The following is a 23,078-nucleotide window of genomic DNA, read 5'->3' as shown; positions in this document are numbered from 1 at the left end:
CAGTTTTGCATTTAAATAACTACTTCCCCATCCCAAGCTGCTTTTTACTTTTAAACTCATTAACTAAAATTTTGCAACAGAAGTTTTAAAGATACGCTTTGATAACATACATTAGATTAATTTCAACTGTAAAAATAACCAGACTGAATATCATTATTTTTTCCTGAATGTGGTACAGCAAATAAACACAACTATATAACAAAGCAATAATTCCATTACTGAGATCTACTGGCATCGAAACAAACAAGAAAATATAAATTCCCTCTTTTGGTTTATGGTATCACCTAAATTTTGAAGGAATTATAGCTTCATTATATACAAACGGATGCACGCTATTCCATATGTAATCTCAAAAATGGTTCCAAATGTCTTAAATAGAACAGGCATAAAAATATTCTGTATAATCAAACTTAGCCAGGGAATAAGAGTGGAGCTCTGTGAAGTGAAACTCCACAGCTTAATAGGAGAAAGAAAACCTTAAGACCCAGCCTTTCATTTCAAGAATGGGGCTGTGAAAGGAACTTCATAATCTTCTACCTACCTTTTCCCACGTCCACCGGGTGCCTGATGGGAAGAACACACACCTATTATTGCACATTTTTTTCAAACAGCTTGTTAAAAACAAATGTGTAATTCTACATATAGGTTGCGATTCAGCCAGGTAGTTAAACGTGCATGTAACTTTCAGCACAGGAGAGGCAGGCAGCAGTCCCATTGAAACTAAGGGGGCCAACGTCTCTTGCTGAATCAAGGTCATAAAGCACTTCTGCTGTTACGAGCACTACCCCAATAACATTACACAAGGTGTTACTTTACATTACTTACTAAAGAACAATGAAACTGTGCTAACATAGATATAAACCAACTGTAACATTCCTCTTCTTTTTACCAAGCCAACTATTTGCAACTATCCTGTACCAAATATATGATATTAAATGTTTTACAGAACATCCAGCCAACATAATATCAAAATATATTTTATTCTGGACCTCTTTCAGATCTGATTCAAATTACAGTTGTCAGAGCAATACAATGCAAAGGGAAACTGCAACAGAAAATGTGCCTAGAAGGGATATGGGTTTTGGGGACAAATCATCGTGATGTAGAACCAAAATAACATCATAGTGTAATTAACATGGTCCAGGACAGTATAGAACATCTATATCAGTCTTCTTCAGACAATAATCATGAAAACTGAACAATAAAAGTCCTTTAAACAAGTACAAAAAACTGTCATGGGCTGGTTTACACTTTTACAACAATTGTAGTTTAACTGGATAACTGAAGAAATGATGCAGACATTTTAATCCAGTGCTATAGGAAGGCTCACAGAATTAGACCCAAAGGATTTGTAACTTCAAAATGAAACCATTACAACTACAGTGTGAATGTAAGGAGAGAGAGAAAAAATTATTTCTGTATTCTAGGATTACTGATCTGCGCACTGCAGTCTGTTGTGAAACAAGATTGCAAAGTACACTGGACTAGCAACAACATGCAGACTGTTTCCCTAAATTTATCCTCTAATGCCAGGAAACCATTATGAAGTAAAAATGCTTGTTACTTAAAATAAAAAAGTAATTAATGTCCCAAGTTATCATCAGGCCTCAAGCCTGGAAACAAAGGCTGAAGAGAATTTTGTAGCTCTTCAAAACTACGGAGCTGAAGCACTATTAACACAAAACCTGCAATTTTTAAAAAGAAACGGTGCACTTTTCTGTTGTTTTGTCTGCCTTCAATCATAGTCATATTGAAAAATTCACTATTGAGCGTGATATTTCAGAGCTTGCGCTAGAGTGAAAACTGAGTGAAAACTGCATCACACCCTCCTCTTCACCAGGGAAAATGCCAGGCGTCTTCATGGAGATTTACTGCCATCTCCCAAACCAGTACTTTCTTCCAACATGCCACAATATTGGTCCTGCTTTGTGCAGACTTCTGGAGATCCCTCTTCATACAAGTTCTACAGGCATTTTCGGTAGGAAGAAGAGGTCTGTAGGAGAGTATTGCTTGCCAAGCTAAAGGACTACTGAACTAAATCCTGCAGAGCTTGCTCAAGCAAAATTCTCACTAAGTCAATAGGAGTTTTTCCTGGCCCATTATACCTAAGTGTCACATTGTCCAATACTTAGAAGGACCCAATCCTCCAACGGTTACTTAGTCAAAAATCCCATTGACCTTTTCACTTCAGGGGGAAGCTTTTGCCTGAGTAAGGACTGGAAAATTGGCCCCTATGTCTTCTCTTTACTAAACAGAGGAAACATACAACCTTTCATTTACAAGCTGAAAAGCCACATTTGCAATTCTAATGAAGTTCCTTCATATGACAGAATTAAATTCATTAGCTGTTAGACTGCTCCATAGCCAAGGAGAACTGGTACAACAGCCCTATTGTACCTACTACACTTCCTAAAGATAGAGAATGCTTTAAAGTCAGCAGTGTCTCCTTAAATACCTTTACATGAGGTAAGCAGTGTAAGGAAAAAGGAATGCATTTAAAAACATAAAAATTAAAGTTGGTACAAATCTTTGGCCTTTCTCTTAAGATTCACTAAAGTGTCCTAAAATCTAGAAACACGTTTCAACTGTCATGTCATTCAAACTCTGGTAATTATTACTTCCCTCCCCCAACCCAGAAAAAGAGGCACTTTTAGTATTTCATACAAGAGTTCCAGTCCTCTGCCAGACACACCATTTAACCCTGTAAAGAAGTATTCCCCAAACAAACTGAATTATCAACACTACAAAGAATTAAAAAAGAAAAAGTATGAGGACTTAAATACTTTGTAAACAATACTAGAAAGTCAAAGGGTTGGGAATCTTTACACCAATTTTAAATCACAGGAGCCAAAGTAAAAATAGAAAATGAGGCTCTCTCTAGGAACTCCTTATACAGAAATGGGAAACAAGAAATTCCAAAGCTGATGATAAAAAAAGATTGCAAACATGACAGCAGTCCATGCCTCATCCCATCAATAAATGTGACCCCAGTTTTCCCAAACTAAAGTTCCCACCCAAGAATTCACTGTGCTGGAAAAAATGTTAACTTACAAACGTACGCAAAGATTGATACACATTTAACTTCACATGCTGGGAGCAGCCCCATTGACTTCTGTGGGACATTTAGCATGTAAAGTTAAACATGTGCTTAAGTCTTCACAGAACTTGGGCCTTAATAATATTAGGCACGTACCCCTTAAAGGCAGGAGTGTGGAAAATCTACTTTGTTCTACTATATATATGAGTCTCAGCACTAGAAAAGAATCTAATGACCATGGTACTCCTTCGTCCCTCACATAAAACATGGAAATAAGCATCATGCATACACATGGCTAACGCTCTATAATACATGAGAGACAAGAGAAAGTTTGTGCAGAACAGGAGCAGTACTGTGGCATGTTGATAAAGAACAGCAGCAAAAAAATACACTGGCCGGATCCTCATAGCTCCATTTCAGCAGAGCTTCGCTGATTCACACCAGCTTGACGTCTGGCTCATGTATCCAGAGACACCCAGGCCTATGAAACTGATATTCCTGAAGTGTGTACAAACATCTGAAAACCCACAGTCCTGTGGAAATGAAGCTCTGTATTTTCTAATTATGGATACTTGACATTATGCTTAAGCAACTAGAATTACTCAAAACTAAAACAGCTGAAGATTGAGAAAAAGAAAAGTGGCAATACTATCAAACATGGCTGTGGTTTTGCAGTTATGTCACAGAATTCCACAACATTTTTTTTTAATTCGCTGAAACAACCATCCAATAACTTGTATGAAAATGAATAAACTGTCCATATTAAAATACAAAAGTACTATCAAGAATCACCTCTGACTTTCAATTTAAATTCAGTGCAATCGACAAATGCATTGCTAAAGGAAAAATGCAGCTTAAATATACTCAAAACATTTGTGTCTATTCCTGGGAGCACAGTTTAAAATTATTGCACAGATTTTTTTTTATTTTTTCTTAATGACGACAGAGGTCAGCCACAATCATGGACCTCCAGCAATAAAAGCAATATTTCAAGTGCCAGACACTCAACATATTAGGTTTCCTACATATTGTAACTCACAGGGTAGATGTTCTAAACAGTAATATGTTCCAAAACCCTAAAAATAGCTGGCACAGAACCATCATGGATGACTGCCTTTATGGATATGAATGTTTGGTTGCTGTTTTTAAAATTTGGTGTATTATAGTATTATCTGCCCCACTGATAGTAACTGGGGTACATATTAAGAACGTATGTATTCTCTTTACCACCGGCAAACTGCGACCCTACCTTAGCCAAACTCAGACTTGCTTCAAGTCATGTTAGTCTGTGGCAATAGCAGAAATCAATGCCTAAAGAACAATTCTGTTAAAATGTAAAAGCTGCATTATTTGGGTTAAATCAATTTATACTTAACTACAGAAAGTTAAAGTTTAGCGATCATGAGCCACAAAATTAATTTGTGATTGAAATAGTGTTATAAAACTGATAACTTTGCAAAGCTTTATAATATAAACCATTTCTTAAGTAAAACGTTTGTGACAGAGATTGACAACCTCTTTTTATAGAGATTTATACGCCTGGAATTTTATGCGAGACAAAACCCTTTCAACTCCATATAGGCATAAACACAACCCTCATGCTATAATTTACAAATAAAATCACTATCAATATACTTTTAATCACATGAGCAGAAAAAGGTTTGCCGCTTATATATGTCGCTGTAAGAAAAATATTCGATATTGTAAACAGAGTAAAAGACACAATATAGTAGTGATTATTAAAAAAATAGCAGCTTACATCTACCTTATATTTGGAAAAAAACGTAGTCACAAGATACAACAAACTGCAGGACTGGAGCAGCAGGGGAATTAGTGCAAGTATTCATCTTTTAAATAAGCTGAATCACTGCTATTAAAATAAACTTGAAGCAAGTCCTCTGTTTTTAAGATTTTTTTTAAATCTAAGGTAGTAAACATTTTGCCTGATAATGGCAGTGTTATCAAATATATGCCAAAGATTTTTTTTGTATAAAGAAAAATTACATTAGATACTTTTAATACTGGAATTTCGTTACATTAGACATCTGAGCTCCTACGAACAATGATGGGGAACTCTTGTAGAAGCTGTGGCATGAACCCTCGTCCAAAAAGATTTTAATCTTTAAAAAAACAAAAAACCAACCAAACAACCAAACCCCCACCCCAACCCCCACCAAAAACTACATTTTGCTCCTTTTCACAATAGTGCACAATTTAACCATAATTTAGCTATGGTCTCAAAGGAACAGAAGATGCATATTTTTATTTCTTTATTTGCATCCCTGTATTTTTTTTTGTGCCCTTCTGTTCTTAAGTTTGGCAGAATTATGTCCCAAATAAGAAACTACTGCATTTCAGCCATGTCATTAGAAAAAAACCACAGCATTATACCCATTGCTGATGTACTTTATAGATTAACAGGACATGAAACATCATGTCTCAGAGGTGAGCTTCTTTTTTCTCTCCCCCAGTCACCCATCTTCCACCCACCCTCCCCACTCAAAATTGTGCTCTCGGAGCCACAGAATGTACCAAATATCAAGTTCACTCTACCTCTTGAAATAATGCATTAAAATATATATATTTTAAAAGAAACTCTGTTTAAAGGTGGAAAAATATAAACAAGGAACCGATTCACTCCCTCACTTCATGCATCCGTAAACTTAACCAAAATGAAACAAAAAAAACACCAATGTTTAAAAGCAAAGAACAAAATACCGCTGCAGGTTTATGCAAGTCCATTTTCTCCGTACACGCAAACTGCTCAACTACTGAGAAGGGGGAGGGGAAACAAAACCACAAACCATTGTGACTCTGGATTTAAAAGGGAGAAATAAAGGCTGTCATTAGTATCTTCCAAATTTGGTACATGTATGGTCTGCTCTTGTAGGGTATATTTCTCTCTCTTCTGTTTTTCATACGCGAAACTTCTAAATGTTATTTTGGGGCACAGCAGATTCCAGCACTTGGTGAACAGGATTCACAAGCTGTGACAAAACTCTGTCATCCTCTTCAGGGTGTAATCTTTATTTTATTTTATATACAGTATATGTATATATTTCTTTTAGGTTTGGTTGTACTGGACTGGCCATGGTTCAATTGGGACTATAGCAGTACATGGGTTAGGGACAGTCATTTTGGCTATGTACACATTCATAGTCGGTCCATGGCTTCCAACTAGTAGCGCTATTTCCGTAGGTCTAATACACAAACCTGTAAGAAAAAAAATACGCATACAGAAATGCACACTGCACAGCATTTTTACAGCTATACAATTCTATATGTAATATGAGATCATAAAACAACAAACCAGCTTTTGCAAATTAACCACAAATCTATTATTGGCAGGAAACCCCCCACCCCCATGATGAACATTGTGCATCATATGAAACTATGAATACAACGAACAAAACCAAAAGATTCTAGGTAATATTTTCAAAAGCACCTACGTGATTTAGCAGCCAAAGTCCCATTGACTTTTATGCACACTGGGGCTTCTAAGTACCTAAGTCATTTTTTAACACACGATTTAGGTGCTATTGAAAAGTTACCCTTTATATTGTTGTTCCCTGTGTATTTCTCCTGGTGCCCATTTGGTTAAAAAGTGGCAATTTTTTTTGCTGTGTGCTGTGCTAATAATGCGTAACCAGGTGCTCCTAGTACTGCCACCCTTGTCTTCTGTTCCACAATCCCCAACCCCTGTGGTGTGCTACACCCCACTGTTGTGTCTTGTCCTTCTTTAAATTGCAAGCTCTTCGTAGCAAGGTTGATCTTTTTTCTTTTATGTTTGTACAATTCCCAGCACACTAAGGCCATATTAAGGGTCTCTGAATGCTTTGCTAATACATATAATAATCACCACCATTGGATTCACCAGAATATTGTGACAAAATGTAAAGACACACAATGGTTAATGAGGGGTTTTATTTGGATTTTGCTTCTCCAGATTAAAAAAAACCCCAGGGATTAACATGGTTATATCCCAGTCATTCAAAACAAGACCTAACTGGAACTTCAACTGTTTCTTTTTTTGTTATGGGAAACAAACAAAAACAACAAAAAAGGATACTATGAATTGTTTTGCCTAATATGTGGTAGTTAAAAGCCAAGGAATCTATCTGGAGTCAATTTGTGAAGTACTGTAAGATCTCATTAAATCTCATTGTGGGAGGGTGAAAATATTAGAACCGATTGGACCAGCCAAGAAAAGAACATCTAATAGTACAGTTTCCTATTATAATCTAATCAGAAGATGGATCAATTGCTAGAGCCTGGAGATCCTTCATGTCTACAAATTGAGGCTACCTTACCAGAAAAAGAAAGTCACATGTAAACTACATTTGCATTCATCATTTGTTTCATCACCACCCAGTTTATGGTATAACTAGCTCTGGAGTAGCAGGGAAGCTGTGGGTGGATTTAAAGATATAATTTTACTAACAAACCTCATCAGAGACAGTAGAAAACTATTTTTTTTAAATGTTCAATTAAAACTAGTGTCACATGACAAATGAACTTAATGGGGAGATATCTGTAACTTTTGTCTGAATATATTCAAATGATCTTCCCTTTAAGATAGGTAGAGGACAAATCTCTACACTTTCCCAGTAGATAATTTAGGGTTTCTGACACCTTCCTAGGGATACCAAAATACCGGCTACCCATTTTTACATGATGCAGACTGTATGAAAACTTTAACTGAGATGAAGTCTCTGCAATGTGGCTTCCTTTCTTTTTGTACTCAAGAGAGCTGCCCATTTTCTGTTCTGAACCACAACAAACCAATCTATTTTGGTTTCATTTGAGTCTCTGGACTGTGAAGGTACCAGGTTAGCTTCTCTCACTTACTGACTTCCTTATGGCACTCCTTCAAGCTACCAACTCTCAGAGTACGCGCCCATAATAGCTCTTACTCAATACTCTTATTTTCTGATTTGTGTTGGGCTTGATTCCTGTCTCTCTCCTTTCTTATTAACCCAGGACATTAAGAAGCCACTGTTTGCCTGGCTGCCGTGCAGAAGAAGCCACTGTTTGCCTGGCTGCCGTGCAGAGTCACACATTAGTATTTTTAATGCAATGTTGTTGCAGGGTGACATCAAAAGACCTAGAAGGCCAGACTTTGTCACACTGCTACAGTGGAAAAAAGGGCAGATTCATGCTTTATTAGAACTTAGGAGCTCATCTCCTGGGCACTCCAAGCAATGTAAGCAAAATGTTACTTGTATAAAAGGGACCTGTAACCAATGAGTGCTCAGAAATTCGTACCCCGTCTTTGTTTAATTCTCAATAGCAACTCAAATGATACTTCATTCATATCAGATATAAAAAAACAGCACCCTACACTGATCAGTTCTCTTGAAATGAAACCAGTTGCAAGAAACAACTAGCTTCCATACTGAAATGAACAGACCAATTACGTACGTACATATTTCTATAGTACATGTTGTTTTATAGCCTCTCTTGGCTCAAAATCGTAACATTTCACACTTGCATCTGACAATTTTAAAGGACTTGACAAATAAAAATGGATTACACTTCACAAAACCCCTATGACCAAGAGAGAGAACTTCCAGCCTTAATTTCCGATGTTAATTTGAATGGAAAACAAGTGCAGCTTTATGCCACATTTTATAGGTAAAATTTTACATAATTGGCTATTTGTACTCACTCTTCCTCAGAATAAACAAAATTTCTCTGTTTAGTCAAGAGTCCTCCAGCCTATCCAACTGTCTAATAAAATAAAAATATACATGTGTAAGAAATGTTGAGATTGTTCTACTATACTTACTGAACCATCTGAAGCACTTGCTCCAACTTTGTCTCCTGCTGCATTCCAGCAAACCTCAAAAATCCCTCCTGTTCCCCTATAACTGTGAACTAAAGCACCCGTCTACAAGGGAAAAAGAGATATACAATAAGTAGAATAAAATGCACACTAGTAAGTAGAGTTTGTACAGTATGTAGAAATTCCCTGTTACTTTTAAAGGGTGAAATTCTCCCCAGGGGAAATGGTCCATGTAAGATCTCACGTACTACTTAAGCATCATGTTAAAGCATTTATGAAACTCTTATCCTGCATACCAGTGGTGGGCAACCGCGTGGCCCACCAGGGTAATCCGCTAGCGGGCCGCCAGACGTTTTGTTTACATTTGCAGCTTACCCTGATGGGCCACAGGTTACCCATCACTGCTGTATATCCATGCTACCTTTTGGATAAGAGGCACATCTGACAGTCATGGTCACTTTAGGTTATTAAAGATCAAGTGGTACTTTTTGTAAAATAAGTGTCCTATTCCTAATGTCCTAGCTTAATTCCATCTGGAGTTACATTCTGCCTACCAAAATTTTCCCTTGTACTTTCATTTGCATACAGCATTCTTTTTTCAGCTGCGCAAAATAGGTGAAAGTATTTCTGCAAAGTTTTGTGCAAACATTTTTGCCACCTCATTTCAGACGACTTCATTCAGAATGCTTTGCCTTTCTGCAAAATTCAGTGAAATATCACAGCCATCTTGCACTTGAAATGGGCTTGTTTTGCAACTTTTGAGGAAATAGAGTTCAATTATGAGTTATTTTTGAGTTTGTACTTTGTAATGAAATATGTGAACAACTCATTTTCTGGGTAGCTTTACCATCTGCTAGAAATGTCAGTGATAAAAAGTATTGTATGATATTTCTGTACCTCAAAAAGGATATGACTGACATTACAGATGAACTGGAGAGGGCAGGTATAATCATACATGTGAAATACTCGCTATACGGCAGTGCAAAGGGGCCTGAGTGTAAATAAGAACATAAACATAAGAATGGCCATACTGGGTCAGACCAAAGGTCCATTTAGCCCAGTATCCGGTCTTCCAACAGTGGCCAATGCCAGGTGCTTTGGAAGGAATGAACAGACCAGGTAATCATGAAGTGATCCATCATAAGAATCAGTCACTATAGAATCTACTGAGATAACATTTCTGAGTGAAGAGGTTCATTCAGTAAAGTATGTATGGATCTGATTCCCAAGTCATAAAAATTCAAATATACTAGTATGGATACTTTACTGGCCTGATCAGGAAACTCATATTGAGTGCACAATACTGAGAAAGATCAAAGAGGCAACAAAGTCTAATAAAACCATTAATATTGGGAGACATCAGCTACCCGCACATAAACTGGCCAAAACTCACACCAAGACAAGGTTTAGAGAAACAATTCTTAACTCCTTAAACAGCTTCTTGGAATAGGTGGTTGTAGAGTAAACCAGAAAAGCTACTTTCAACTTATTCCTATACAAAACAGAGGAGTTCGTTCAAGTACACCTCTACCCCGATAAAACGTGACCCGATATAACGTGGGTTCGCATACAATGCGGTAAAGCTCTGACACGCTGCTCTGAGCAGTGTGTTAAGGGTGCCGAGCCAGGCTGGGACCGAGGGGATGGATAAGGGGCAGAGGGTCTCAGGGGCGGTCATGGGCTCCCCCTAGCACCCAAGGTCTGGTAGGCAGGAGCTGTGGGGGGGCACTTTTGGGGGCCCTGCAGTCCCAGAGTGGCCCCGGGGATTAGCAGGGGGCTGGGAGCAGCCCGCTCCGCTTCTCTCGCCCCAGCCGCGGTGCTCCGCTTCCCGCCGCAGGTGAGTGTGGGACCTTTCCCAACCCCCCACACATAGCTGGGGCCAGGGCAAGGAAAGCTGAGAAGGCTGGGGCTGCGTCGCTCCGCTTCCCGACGCAAGTGAGCACGGTGGGCGTCCTTTCCCCAACCTCCCCGCACTCACTGGCGGCAGGAAGCAGAGCGCCGCGGCTGGGAGGTGGCGGAGTGGAGCGTGCTGGGGCCGTGTTGCTCTGGTTCCCGCTGCTGCCGGTGAGTGCCTGTCAGGGGGCGGGGTGTGCGGATAGGGGTCGGAACAGTCAGGGGACAGGGGGGTTGGGTAGGGGGTGGGGTCCTGGGGGTGATTAGGGACGGGGGTCTCTGAAGGGGGCGATCAGTGAACAAGAAACGGGTGGGGGGGAGGGAGTTTGATATAACTCAGTCTCACCTATATCGCGATGAGATTTTTTTTTGTCTCTCGAGGGATAGAGGTATAGTTACTATGGAAGACACACTAAGTGACCACTATATAATTAAATTCAGCATTTTTGTGGGAGTGATTGTAATCAAAAACTAGCTCAGTGACACAAACCTTGTGATCCTATGTCAGAGTATTAGCAATCCTAGTACAGAGGTCTCCTTGCAAAACAGCAATTACACTTCAGAATTTCTGGATGCACAGTTATTCTTTTCTGGAACTGGATCCAACACATTCAACAACATCATATATCACTGACTGTAGCTGTTTTGGATAATAGCTATAAACTATGTATGAACAAGTCAGATATTTATACTTTTCAGACCCCAGCGTGTGTGCACGTGTTGAATCCTTATGCTGAAGCTGTGACACTGAATAAACATGTCAGAGAATTAGTTTGTGGTTTACACAGAAAAGTCATATTTTAAGTTCTAAGTTTTACCTTGTCAAAAATTTGCAAAGAGGCCCATTTGAACTGAAGAAAGCTACTTTCACATACTATATTTAATATTTAGTTCTATCGAATATACAAAGCTACAGCATCTGAAACAGCTTTAGAACAATATATGATCCATTGAGTAAGCCTGAAACACACCAATCAAACAAACTGGTTCATATAAAAACAGCATGTACCTGTGTATTCCAGATGTGAACACATTTGTCAAAAGAGCCACTGGCCAGGTACCTGCCATCAGGGCTGAAAGCTACACTGTACACAGGTTCTTGATGTTTCGTTAAAGTGTGGATACAAATTCCTCTGTCTACATCCCATAACCTAACAGTAGAATCAAAGGATGCACTGCCAAAGGAAAAACAGAAGGATTAAATTTCAATTTTATTCAATTTTTTTCTTTTGACGATGTTGTTAAAATCTCTTCTTTAATGCCAGAGTATCTCTTAAAGTAGAGGTCCACTAGTGCTCCTTCCTGTGCTGTTAAAATGTATTGCAAAACATACATATACAGAAGGCAAAAAAGAAAGGGGTGGGGGGAGGAAATGGTCAATTTCTTGACTGGTATGATAAAAGGATTAAATATTACCTTGCTAACATAAGATTGGCATTTGGATTGTTTGTTCCTGGTCCTGTAGGACTCCATTTGATAGTATATATTTCTTTGTTGTGTGCTTGTAAATCATGGACACAACTATCTTGTTTCATACTCCAGATCTAGGGTAAAAAATGGAAGGAAAAAACAGATTATGTTTAGGGTATTAAACACTACATTAGAACATAGTGATTCTCCCACCCTCTTCCTTGCTCACAGCTAACAAGGCCCAACTGACAGCTTTTTAGGCCACCCACATCATGCACCATCGCTGGTTGTTTTATAGTGGAGACAGGTGTCTGTTTTCTTTAAGTTATCAGAACAGCATGGGATTAAAAACTAAACAAAGGAGTGACATGCAATATTTCCTACTTAAACAAATGCGTGCATGCTCATTGCAAGTCTGATCCGAAGATCACTGAAGTCAATGGTCACATGTGAAGATAAGGTAAGCATATAGTGGTGTATGTGTCAAGGTTGTGTGAACGGTCACGGTTATCACTGAGCTTTGTTTTTAAATAGACTTTGTGCTACTATGATAGGATGCAGAAAAGGATATTGGAGAAATATACTTCTTCAAACAGAATAATATATGCATAATACAAAACTGTTAAGGTGTTCGACTTGGTGGGGCAATAAGACTTTACTTAGATTGGGCAAGGATCACCTTTTTGTTCTGGGTTTGTACAGCACAATAGGATCCCAATCCATGACTAGGGCTCCTACATGCTATTATAATACAAATAATAAAACAAACAAACAAAACAAAGTATTCCTTTAAGGGTTTGTGTTTTCATTACAAAAACGGTTTTGGGAGTGTTCATAAAGCCTTGCATACATTTGAAACTTGATATTCATTCAGGTTATTTGTACAAGTGCAATTTTTTCCCTTTAATGATATCTAATTTGGTATCATTTTAGCTCACCTTGCTTTAGCCCTGACTCTGGAAAGCATTTAAACATACTCCTAAGTCCATCTCTGTTATGGCCAGCACTTAAACATGTGTTTAAAGTTAAAATGCTTTCCTGAATCAGAATCCTTTTAAAGATAGTGGGCACCAGGAGGGGAGAGAGGAAAGATTTTATTATATTTCTCATTTAAACTAGCTGGATCAAAAAATAAAAACTAGTTCCTTTTCCCTCACTGTGAAGAGCATTCAGCACCAGTAAAAGTTTCTGTATGAAGAACCCTAGAGACTAAAGTCTTCATTTTATCCACTGGTTTGAAAACACATTGGCATCATCAGTCTAAGGCTCCCCGCACCACCATATCCAGGTGCCTCAAACATAACCTGGAAACAACATGTTTAAAAAGAGTAGTTCAATCTTCTTTCCCGTTCACTCCTTGGACTCTGTTGAAAAAGGCCAATAAGTTTGCTAACTGCAATCGGGGGTTTAATGATGGAGATATCTATCCAGTAGTAACCCCACTGGAAAACCACTAGATCATCTGACGCTTGTGAAATGAAGAGATTGCTGTCAACCTGGTTTAGATGTGAAGCAGCAACCTGGAGGTGAAAGGCACCATGAGAATGAGTTGCAGAGTACACCAGGCCCTTTTAATAAATAAATAAAATACAAACAACAGAGTTTTTCTGATTTGAAACGTTCGCAGTATCTATTTGCATATTTCTGTTATATAAAGTCAACTCTAAAATGAGAATGGTAGGGGCATTCAAGTCAATTCAAGTCCATCTTCAGTTTTTCTAAGGTACCTACCACCGTGGTATCTAAGCTCTCACTCCTAATGCAATGACAGACTATTTATACTAATCTATTTTGTTCCATAATTTCCCCCAGTTACACAAGCTGTGTTGTAAGGTGTCATGCAGCTGTGAATTATTCATGTGCACAAATCCAGTTGAGTCAGCAAGGCCAGCGGATTGCAGACAATCTTTCAGGGAAACTGGGTAGCAAGCAATATGGTAAACGTGGCCATCCTGAGAATGTCTTTTTAGACCCATTTACTGGTACTTGCATGGGAGGCAGACCCTTGAATAGACAGGCTGCATGATGACAGACGCTACTGCTCACTTGTTAAATTCTCACGCAAGCACCTTTATGCTTTTTCCCACATTACCCCATGTGCATGGGAGAAGGTCCCTGTAAAGATCCGCAAAACTAACTCATTATCCTCCTTCAAACTCTCCTCTGCCATGATGCCTGCAGAAAAACCTGATAATGAATAGGCTGCTGATATGCTGAAACCGTTGCCGGTCATGATAATAAATACTGCCTCCTTGTTTCCTTGTACTTCCCCATCACTCTGTCTGTTTCCATCTGTTATCTCTTGCCTAATACTTAAACGGTAAAGCTCTTTGGACAGGGGCTGCCTTTCTGTTCTGTATTTGTGCACCACCTATCACAATGAGGGCCTGGTCCATACCTGGAGCTCTAGGTGCTATGATAGTACCACCACCACTATTAAGACAGCTATGAAGAAAGCCAGCACAGGAGCTAGCTGCAGCCTGGTCCTACAGAACCCATACACTACTTTGATTGTAACATTTCTCTTTGAGCATGACTGAGCAACTTCTTTGTAACTACAAGTGTCAGTGATCGCGCAATTATTAATGGGCCCGATCCTGTAAACTGCTACATGTATATAGTAAATTATACTCAAATTACTGTGAAGTGAATGCATAAGTTCACAGGGTTGGGCCCTTTGAATGGAAGTCTGTCTTTAACTAATAGAGAGATTTTAGGAATGTCTGAGTCAGGTTTTTAAAAAAGGACAAATATTAAAGAATAAAATCATGACATTAAAATTCCTGAATTACTAAATAGCAAGGCTCGTAGTGCACATGAGAGAGCTCTACAAACACACACAGAGGTTGCAGTGTACGATCACTATGAAAATGTACTATTGTCCAAAATTGCAGTTACCTTTAAAGTCATGTCATCAGAGCAGGACGCCAGAAGATTACCAGTCGGATCCCATTTGATTGCATTTACTTCATTCTAAAATTGAATAATGAAAGTAAAGTTGAAGTCTTTGTTTCCACTATAAACGACAGCTTACAAAAATAAAGTTAGACAGTAAATATGAGTGCTTGTACAGCTACATTTCAAAATACTATCAACTCCCATTTCCACTCCACCAGAAATACCAACCTTTATTGCCCAATAGTCAAATTTTCCCAAAGCACCTTTGTGCCTTCTTCTGCACAGGTGCATCTCAAAGCCACCACATTACTCTTCTTCAAATCTCTCTTTGAAGTTCACCTATGTTGTGGTGCCGAACAATCATTTGACAATGGTAAGGCAGCTGGTGTGCTGTGACTGCTGATTACTCTAATCATAAATATTTCACTGTTACCTTGTACAGCCTACCCAGTTTGTGGTATCCACCTATTGTCTCTTGCCAAGGACTGGTTGGATGTTACACGTGCACGCAGTGCCTAGCACAATACAGCCCCGATCTCTGATTAATACTGCTAATAATATACTGATACTATCAAATAGCAAACACACATTTTCAAAAAAAAAGTAAGTAATAAGGAGATTTTAAAACTTCATTCAGTATATAGAAACCAAGTCACTACTTACTGTGTGACCCTGGAAGGTTTTGATGGGTCTATCTTGTCCTAATTTACAGACATGAATACACATATCTGTGCTGCAAGAAGCAAATGTGTTGTTACTCTGCCAGTCAACATCTAGTGCTGGTGCTAGAAAAATGAGAGATATTTAAGATAAGATATATACTTTAGAAAGGTTTGATTTGTGAATCTTCAGTGCATCAGCCTTGTAACTTGGAACAAATGCCAACAGGGAGTGACTAAATCAAGTCGAAAGAATTAACAAAGGGTTTTAAACACATTAGAGCAGTGGGAAATGTAACCAGCAAATGCAGTTTAAGATAGACACATGAAACTAAGTTTAATAGGAAAGAATCAAAACAGGGAACATATCTGAAATGAAACAATTATACAGAAGGCAAGACAAACATTGATGTCTAATAGCACAAGCAGCCACTATGAATCAATCCAAATTTGAGACTTAATCATGGTCTTTGCACCCCAGCTGGCAGGAGCTGGAAGCTCATCGCAAATACCACTCCCAGCTCCTCCCAGGTAGCCGTGAAAGCTTTACGTTAGTCAGTAGTGACCCCTCTGGTTGTTGCCATGCCATTAAGCCCATGAAGTTAGGGGAGTCACAAAGGTGGAAAAATATGAGGGAGTTCTGAAGAGGTGCCAAATGACATATTCTTTGTTTCGTCTGCTCCATCTCCCAAGCCACCAGGGGTAAAAAAATAATGAAATGGACTTGTCTGTTTTGATTTTTAAATAAAACTATTTTAATTCTGGATCATCATAAATAAAGATATAAAACACAAACACAGATCTTCATTTTGGGTAAGTTCTTAAATAAACCCACACAGATGATATAAAAGTTAGTTTTCATTATTGTTTTATTTAGCAAGAGGGACATGCCCGTTGACAATAATACATGTCTATTATAGTTTTTCCCCACATACAACGTAACAGATTGAAATACAGGTTATCAATGATGGTAGCAGACACACACAAAGGTATACTACTCGGACAGTTTCTGTGCTGTCAGATCAAAATTAACAAGCTATAAATAGGTATATTAGATTTTAAAAAGCCCAGCACATTAACGTTTTAAAACTTTTTGTTCTGTTTTTGATCAATCTGAGCTGTCACCTGCAGAGAAGTACTTACCAGAATGAAAGGGAAACTGCTGCTTTGCTTCTCCAGTATGGGCATCCCAAATAATTGTGGTCTGAGTTAAAAAATAAACAAACTTGTAAAATTGCTACAAATCATAGGTCTTTTCCATCATTAACTTCTATTAGGTCCTCTACTCCCATCTTCCTGCTGGCCAGGATTGGTCACTATTATACATTTTCTAGTGTTTTATCAAGTCTAGTTTCACATGTCCCAAACAATGGGTCTTCTACCACTTCCTTTCAAAGACTACGCCAATATATTTTAATTGCCAGGAAGCAAGCAGTTCCTGACTGCATCTTAATTTTTTCTCTTTTTAACTTCATCACATCACTCATCATTATACCTTTTTGTCTTACTGCAAATAATTCCTTTAACTTCAAATATTTGTAGGCATTATGTGCTCTATGTTACTGACACTTAGAAGAGCTAAAAATATTTACAGCTTTTAAAATCTGTTCTCATAAATCAAACTCTTCAGCTTCTAAATTATTTCAGTTACCTTCTTCTAAACTCTTCTTTGAACAGTTTGCCAATACTGGCATCTTTCTGCTATACAAATATTTCATATGAGTAAGTCAACTATCCTAAATTATAACTATAATATTAACTATCCTATATTATATCCTATGGGCCTGATTCTACTGTGACAGAAGTTAGTGAGAATTTTGTCACTGCATTCAATGAAAGCATGAACAGGCCTGATATTTTCTTACAGAAGTTAGTTCACGGAATCCATGATCCTTAAATCTTTTCATCTCCCAGACAATGCAGAATATTTTCTTACACTATATTCTCAGTTGCATTCTCCAGTTGAGTTTTAAATGACTGAAGCAATAAGGTTTCTACCTCCTCTTTTGGGAGATCGTTCACAATCTAACTGGATATAATCAATTTTTTCCTGACAGCAAAGCCTGCATTTACCTTTGCACAATTTCATACCTCCACTCTGAGTTATAAGCCCTGAAAATCCTAAACAATCCTTCTCAGTCCTTTATGTTTCTACCTTTCAGTACCTCCTGTTCTAACTGCTGTCTGAAAAACCTCTCAATTCAGAAACAGCTTTGAATTTAACTGCTGTATTGTTTACCTCTTCTTTTATTTTTCTTAAAGATGTGGTCTAAAACCTGATTCAGCAATGATCGCCGCGGCACTGGCCACTTCCCCCCATTTAGATTCACTTCCATTTTTCATTCTTCCATTTTTCGAGATTCATAGATTCATAGATATTTAGGTCAGAAGGGACCATTATGATCATCTAGTCTGACCTCCTGCACAATGCAGGCCACAGAATTTCACCCACCACTCCTAAAAAAGACCTCACACCTATATCTGTGCTATTGAAGTCCTCAAATTGTAGTTTGAAGACCTCAAGGAGCAGAGAATCCTCCAGCAAGTGACCCATGCCCCATGCTACAGAGGAAGGCGAAAAACCTCCAGGGCCTTCCAATCTGCCCTGGAGGAAAATTCCTTCCCGACCCCAAATATGGAGATAATAAAGGACTTGATACTGTACCTCAGAAAATAAATCTCAGATACATTGGTTTTACACTGGTGTAATGTTACTGACTTCAGGGGAGTTACTGTTGATTTACATTGTTATAACAAAGAGAACCAGGCCCATTTTATCCACTGCATTCAAATCATCAACTAATTTTCCAACATAAGAACGGCTATATTGGGTCATACCAAAAGTCCATCCAGCCCAGTATCCTGTCTACCAACAATGGCCAATGCCAGGTGCCCCAGAGAGAGTGAACCTAACAGGTAATGGTCAAGTGACCTCTCTCCTGCCATCCATCTCCACCCTCTGACAAACAGAGGCTAGGGACACCACTCCTTACCTATCCTGGCTATTAGCCATTAACGGACTTCAATTCATGGAAGTTATCTAGTTCTTTTTTAACTCTGTTATAGTCCTAGCCTTCACAATCCCCACAGGCAAGGAGTTCCACAGGTTGACTGTGAGCTGAGTGAAGAACTACTTCCTTTTATTTGTTTAAAACCTGCTGCCCATTAATTTCATTTGGTGGCCCCTAGTTCTTATATTATGGGAATAAGTAAATAACTTTTCCTTATTCACTTTCTCCACACCACTCCTGATTTTATATACCTCTATTATATCCCCCCTTAGTCTCCTCTTTTCCAAGATGAAAAGTCCTAGCCTCTTTAATCTTTCCTAAATACGGGACCCATTCCAAACCCCTAATCATTTTAGTTGCCCTTTTCTGAACCTTTTCTAATGCCAGTATACCTTTTTTGAGATGAGGGGACCACAGCTGTACGCAGTATTCAAGATGTGGGCGTACCATGGATTTATATAAGGGCAACAAGATATTCTCTATCCCTTTTTTAATGATTCCTAACAGCCTGTTCGCTCTTTTGACTGCTGCTGCTGCACACTACGTGGACTTCTTCAGAGAACTAACCACGATGACTCTAAGATCTCTTTCCTGATTAGCTGTAGCCAAATTAGCCGCCATCATATTGTATGTATAGTTGGGATTATTTTTTCCAATGTGCATTACTTCACATTTATCCACACTAAATTTCATTTGTTGTTGCCCAATCACTTAGTTTTGTGAGATATTTTTGAAGTTCTTCACAGTCTGCTTTGGTCTTAACTATCTTGAGCAGTTTAGTATCATCTGCAAACTTTGCCACCTCACTGTTTACCCCTTTCTGCAGATCATTTGTGAATAAGTTGAATAGGATTGGTCCTAGGACTGACCCTTGGGGAACACCACTAGTTACCCCTCTCCATTCTGAAAATTTACCATTTATTCCTATCCTTTGTCCCCTGTCTTTTAACCAATTCTAAATCCATGCAAGGATCTTCCCTCTTATCCCATGACAACTTAATTTACATAAGAGCCTTTGGTGGGGGACCTTGTCAAAGGCTTTCTGGAAATCTAAGTACACTATGTCCACTGGATCCCCCTTGTCCACATGTTTGTTGACCCCCTCAAAGAACTCTAATGATTAGTAAGACATGATTTCCCTTTGCAGAAACCATGTTGACTTTTGCCCAACAATTTATGTTCTTCTAGGTGTCTGACCATTTTATTCTTTACTATTGATTCAACTAATGTGCCCGGTACTGACGTTAGACTTACCGGTCTGTAATTTCCAGGATCACCTCTAGAGCCCTTTTTAAATATTGGCGTTACATTAGCTATCTTCCAGTCATTGGGTACAGAAGCTGATTTAAAGGACAGGTTACAAATCATAGTTAATAGTTCCGCAATTTCACATCTGAGTTTTCAGAACTCTTGGGTGAATTCCATCAGGTCCTGGTGACTTGTTACTGTTAAGTTTATCAATTAATTCCAAAACCTCCTCTAATGACACTTCAATCCTCAGATTTGTCACCTACAAAGGACGGCTCAGGTTTGGGAATCTCCCTAACATCCTCAGTCGTGAAGACTGAAGCAAAGAATTCATTTAGTTTCTCCACAATGACTTTGTTGTCTTTAAGTACTCCTTTCGTCCAGTGGCCCCACTGGTTGTTTAGCAGGCTTCCTGCTTGTGATGTACTTAAAACATTTTGTTATTACCTTTGGAGTTTTTGACTAGCTGTTCTTCCAACTCCATTTTGGCTTTTCTTATTACATTTTTATTCTTAATTTGACAGCGTTTATGTTCCTTTCTATTTACCTCACAAGGATTTGACGTCCACTTTTTAAAAGATACCATTTTATCTCTCACTACTTCTTTTACATGGTTGTTAAGCCACGGTGGCTCTTTTTTAGTTCTTTTACTGTGTTTTTTTAATTTGGGGTATACATTTAAGTTTACATCACATGATCATCACATATACATTTACATCACATGATCAAGTTTATCTAGCACGATTGTTTCTTTATAAATCCATCCATCCTATGACTATCTTCTAAATTCTTATTTTAGTGTTTGCTACGTATAATTTAATCACAAAATAAATAATTTTAATTATTATCTCACCTTGTCTACTCCGGCACTTAAAATGAAATTTCCTTTCTTGTTCCATTTTAATGCAAATATAGGTCCTTTATGTTGCCCTAAGGTGCTGGCAAGATTACCTGAAAATTTACGTTGAAATTATTACATTCAAGAAATGAGAGAGACATGTTGTGAGGCACTATGCAGAAAAATATAATGGAAATGTAAAGCATTTTAATTACCGTCTTTAGTCCATATCCTTGCAAATCCATCATACGACCCGGTTGCTAGAAGTGTACCTTCACTCTGTCAGCAAAAAAGTGATTACATTTATTATACAATTCAAAACTAAGGGGCTCAGAGCAAACGTCAAATAGAAAATGTTTTGCAGAAGGGTCATGCTATTTAGTCCAGAACCTGCAGTATATTAAAAAGAGATGCATACAATAAAACAAAAATATAACTCTGATGTGACTCTAAAGTAGAAGCACTTCAGCAGCAATAACAGAAGATGCAAAACCTTTGTCATTTAGGGTTTTGTCCATGCTGTAACCAGAGGTGTAATTTCCAGCTTGGGTAGATGATCAAGCTCGTATGCTAACAGTAGCAGTGTAGTTATGGTGGCCTGGGTGAGCTACCTGCCAATGATATCTGAGGCTTGGTCTACGCTGCAGGCTTACGTCAGTATATCTGTTTCTCTCAGGGGTGCAGAAAATCCACATCCCTGAGCAACACAATTATACCAACTGAACTCCTGGTGTAGACAGTGCTATGTCGATGGCATTTCCTGTTGACATAGCTACTGCCTCTCGGGGAGGTGGAGTATCTCTGTTGGCAGGAGAAACTCTCCCATTGGTGTAGACAGTGTCTTCATGAACCACTGCAGCTGTGCTGATGTGCTGTATGTATAGACAAGCTCTCAGACTCTAGGTACAGGTGGATAGTTTGTCCCACTGCAGCTGCGCTGCCATTTTTAGCAGCATGAATGCATGCTAGCTTTGCTCAAGCTAACATGCATTCATCTATCCAAACTGGAAATTACACCTCCCGTTCCAGTGCAGATATATCCTGAGCATTTGACTGTGCAAAACTGCATTTTTTTTCTCAGGGTATTTCGAGCACTTGTAACTTCCACTTACATTCCAATCCAGGGATGTCACATCTTTGTTGCTTGGTACATCTTGCCCTCCTTCTCGTATACAATGTCGGAGTACCAGCTGCGTGGAGCCAGTGGTGCTGTTTTCACTGAGGTTCCATATCCGTGCTGTGGAATCTCCAGATCTAAGCAAAGAACATAACACCAAATTAATTCATAACGACAGAAAGGACCGTGTCCTCTTCAAGAAGCACAGACATATAGTGTGATACCCCTTTAGAAACTTGATTTTAAAAACCCTGTATGTTAATATATTTTCCATAAAACATTCAAAAACACATCAGTGGAAAAAGTCAGTAGATCTGAGAGCAGGTTCCAGTTACAGTCACTTCAGGGACAGTTATAATAGTCTGGTGTGATCAGACTCATAGAAGCAGTCTTACTTCTCATATACACATTTGGTTTCCACTCAGAAATTTTATTCTGCAGGCTTTCCCCTCCCTGACAGAGCAAATCTGTAAGATTTGTCAATTTTTCCAAAACAAATCCTAACATTGTTCTCTTCCCACCCCCTATAAATTAGCATCAGAATATCTAGATTATCACACACACCTCAAGTACTGGAAGGTAAAATAATTAAGTTTTTAAAGGAGATAATGATTAGGTAACCTGGTTGTTTAAGATTATTAGAAAAAAATCCAACCACTACTGATCTATAGTACAAAGTAATAGATTTACATGTACTATATAGAGCGTTCTGAACGTTATATGATTTAATCTTTACATCATTTATGTGAGGTGGGCAAAGTGTTACTATTCCATCTTACAGATAAGACACAGCAAGAGTCAGTGCCTTCTTCAAGGTCTGAGTGCACTGGCATACTTGCAACAGTCCTGATCTCAGCTGGAAAGTCTCCACCTTTTATCCGCCTTATATTTGTCTTGCGTGTCCTTGCTGTATCTCTCACCCTGGCAATACAAGGCCATAGTTTTCACTGATGGAAAACCAACTCTGCTTCTTCTGCCACAAGCAGGGAGGCAGCCGTTAGAAGCTGCCATTCAGCTCCTGACAGGAGGCAAAAGAAGAGGCCCAGGGCAGGAACAATGAAGGGGGGAACTGAAAGACTGCAAAGGAGTGAATACCACACTGGTACTAGAATGGGGAGAATCTGATTGGCTTCCTTTCCCCCTCTCCACCCATATTGGGGAAGGTCAGTTAGTCAGATATAC

The 23,078-nt window shown here is 38.7% G+C and overlaps 1 protein-coding gene across 11 annotated transcripts in view; it reads right to left on the bottom strand.

Moving 5' to 3' along the window:
* Positions 1-961: 961 nt before the first annotated feature.
* TBL1XR1 (TBL1X/Y related 1) overlaps positions 962-23,078 on the bottom strand; it is a 170,807-nt gene continuing 148,690 nt past the window's right edge. For all 11 annotated transcript variants that reach the window (XM_084638989.1, XM_084638995.1, XM_084638991.1 and 8 more), the window contains 10 exons: positions 21,892-22,033; positions 20,995-21,058; positions 20,795-20,892; positions 16,826-16,886; positions 15,687-15,808; positions 15,024-15,098; positions 12,132-12,259; positions 11,725-11,890; positions 8,826-8,927; positions 962-6,250 (listed from right to left, as the gene is read on the bottom strand). In XM_084638989.1, the coding sequence (XP_084495115.1) occupies positions 6,224-6,250; positions 8,826-8,927; positions 11,725-11,890; positions 12,132-12,259; positions 15,024-15,098; positions 15,687-15,808; positions 16,826-16,886; positions 20,795-20,892; positions 20,995-21,058; positions 21,892-22,033 (985 nt within the window). In that variant the 3' untranslated portion in view covers positions 962-6,223. The remainder of the gene's footprint in view (positions 6,251-8,825; positions 8,928-11,724; positions 11,891-12,131; positions 12,260-15,023; positions 15,099-15,686; positions 15,809-16,825; positions 16,887-20,794; positions 20,893-20,994; positions 21,059-21,891; positions 22,034-23,078) is intronic.

This window comes from Lepidochelys olivacea, assembly GCF_965140295.1.
Source record: "Lepidochelys olivacea isolate rLepOli2 genome assembly, chromosome: 9".
In the NCBI taxonomy this organism is placed as follows: domain Eukaryota; kingdom Metazoa; phylum Chordata; order Testudines; family Cheloniidae; genus Lepidochelys; species Lepidochelys olivacea.
The sequence above is the reverse complement of the archived record's forward strand: the minus strand, read 5'-3'. Positions and strand labels throughout refer to the sequence as shown.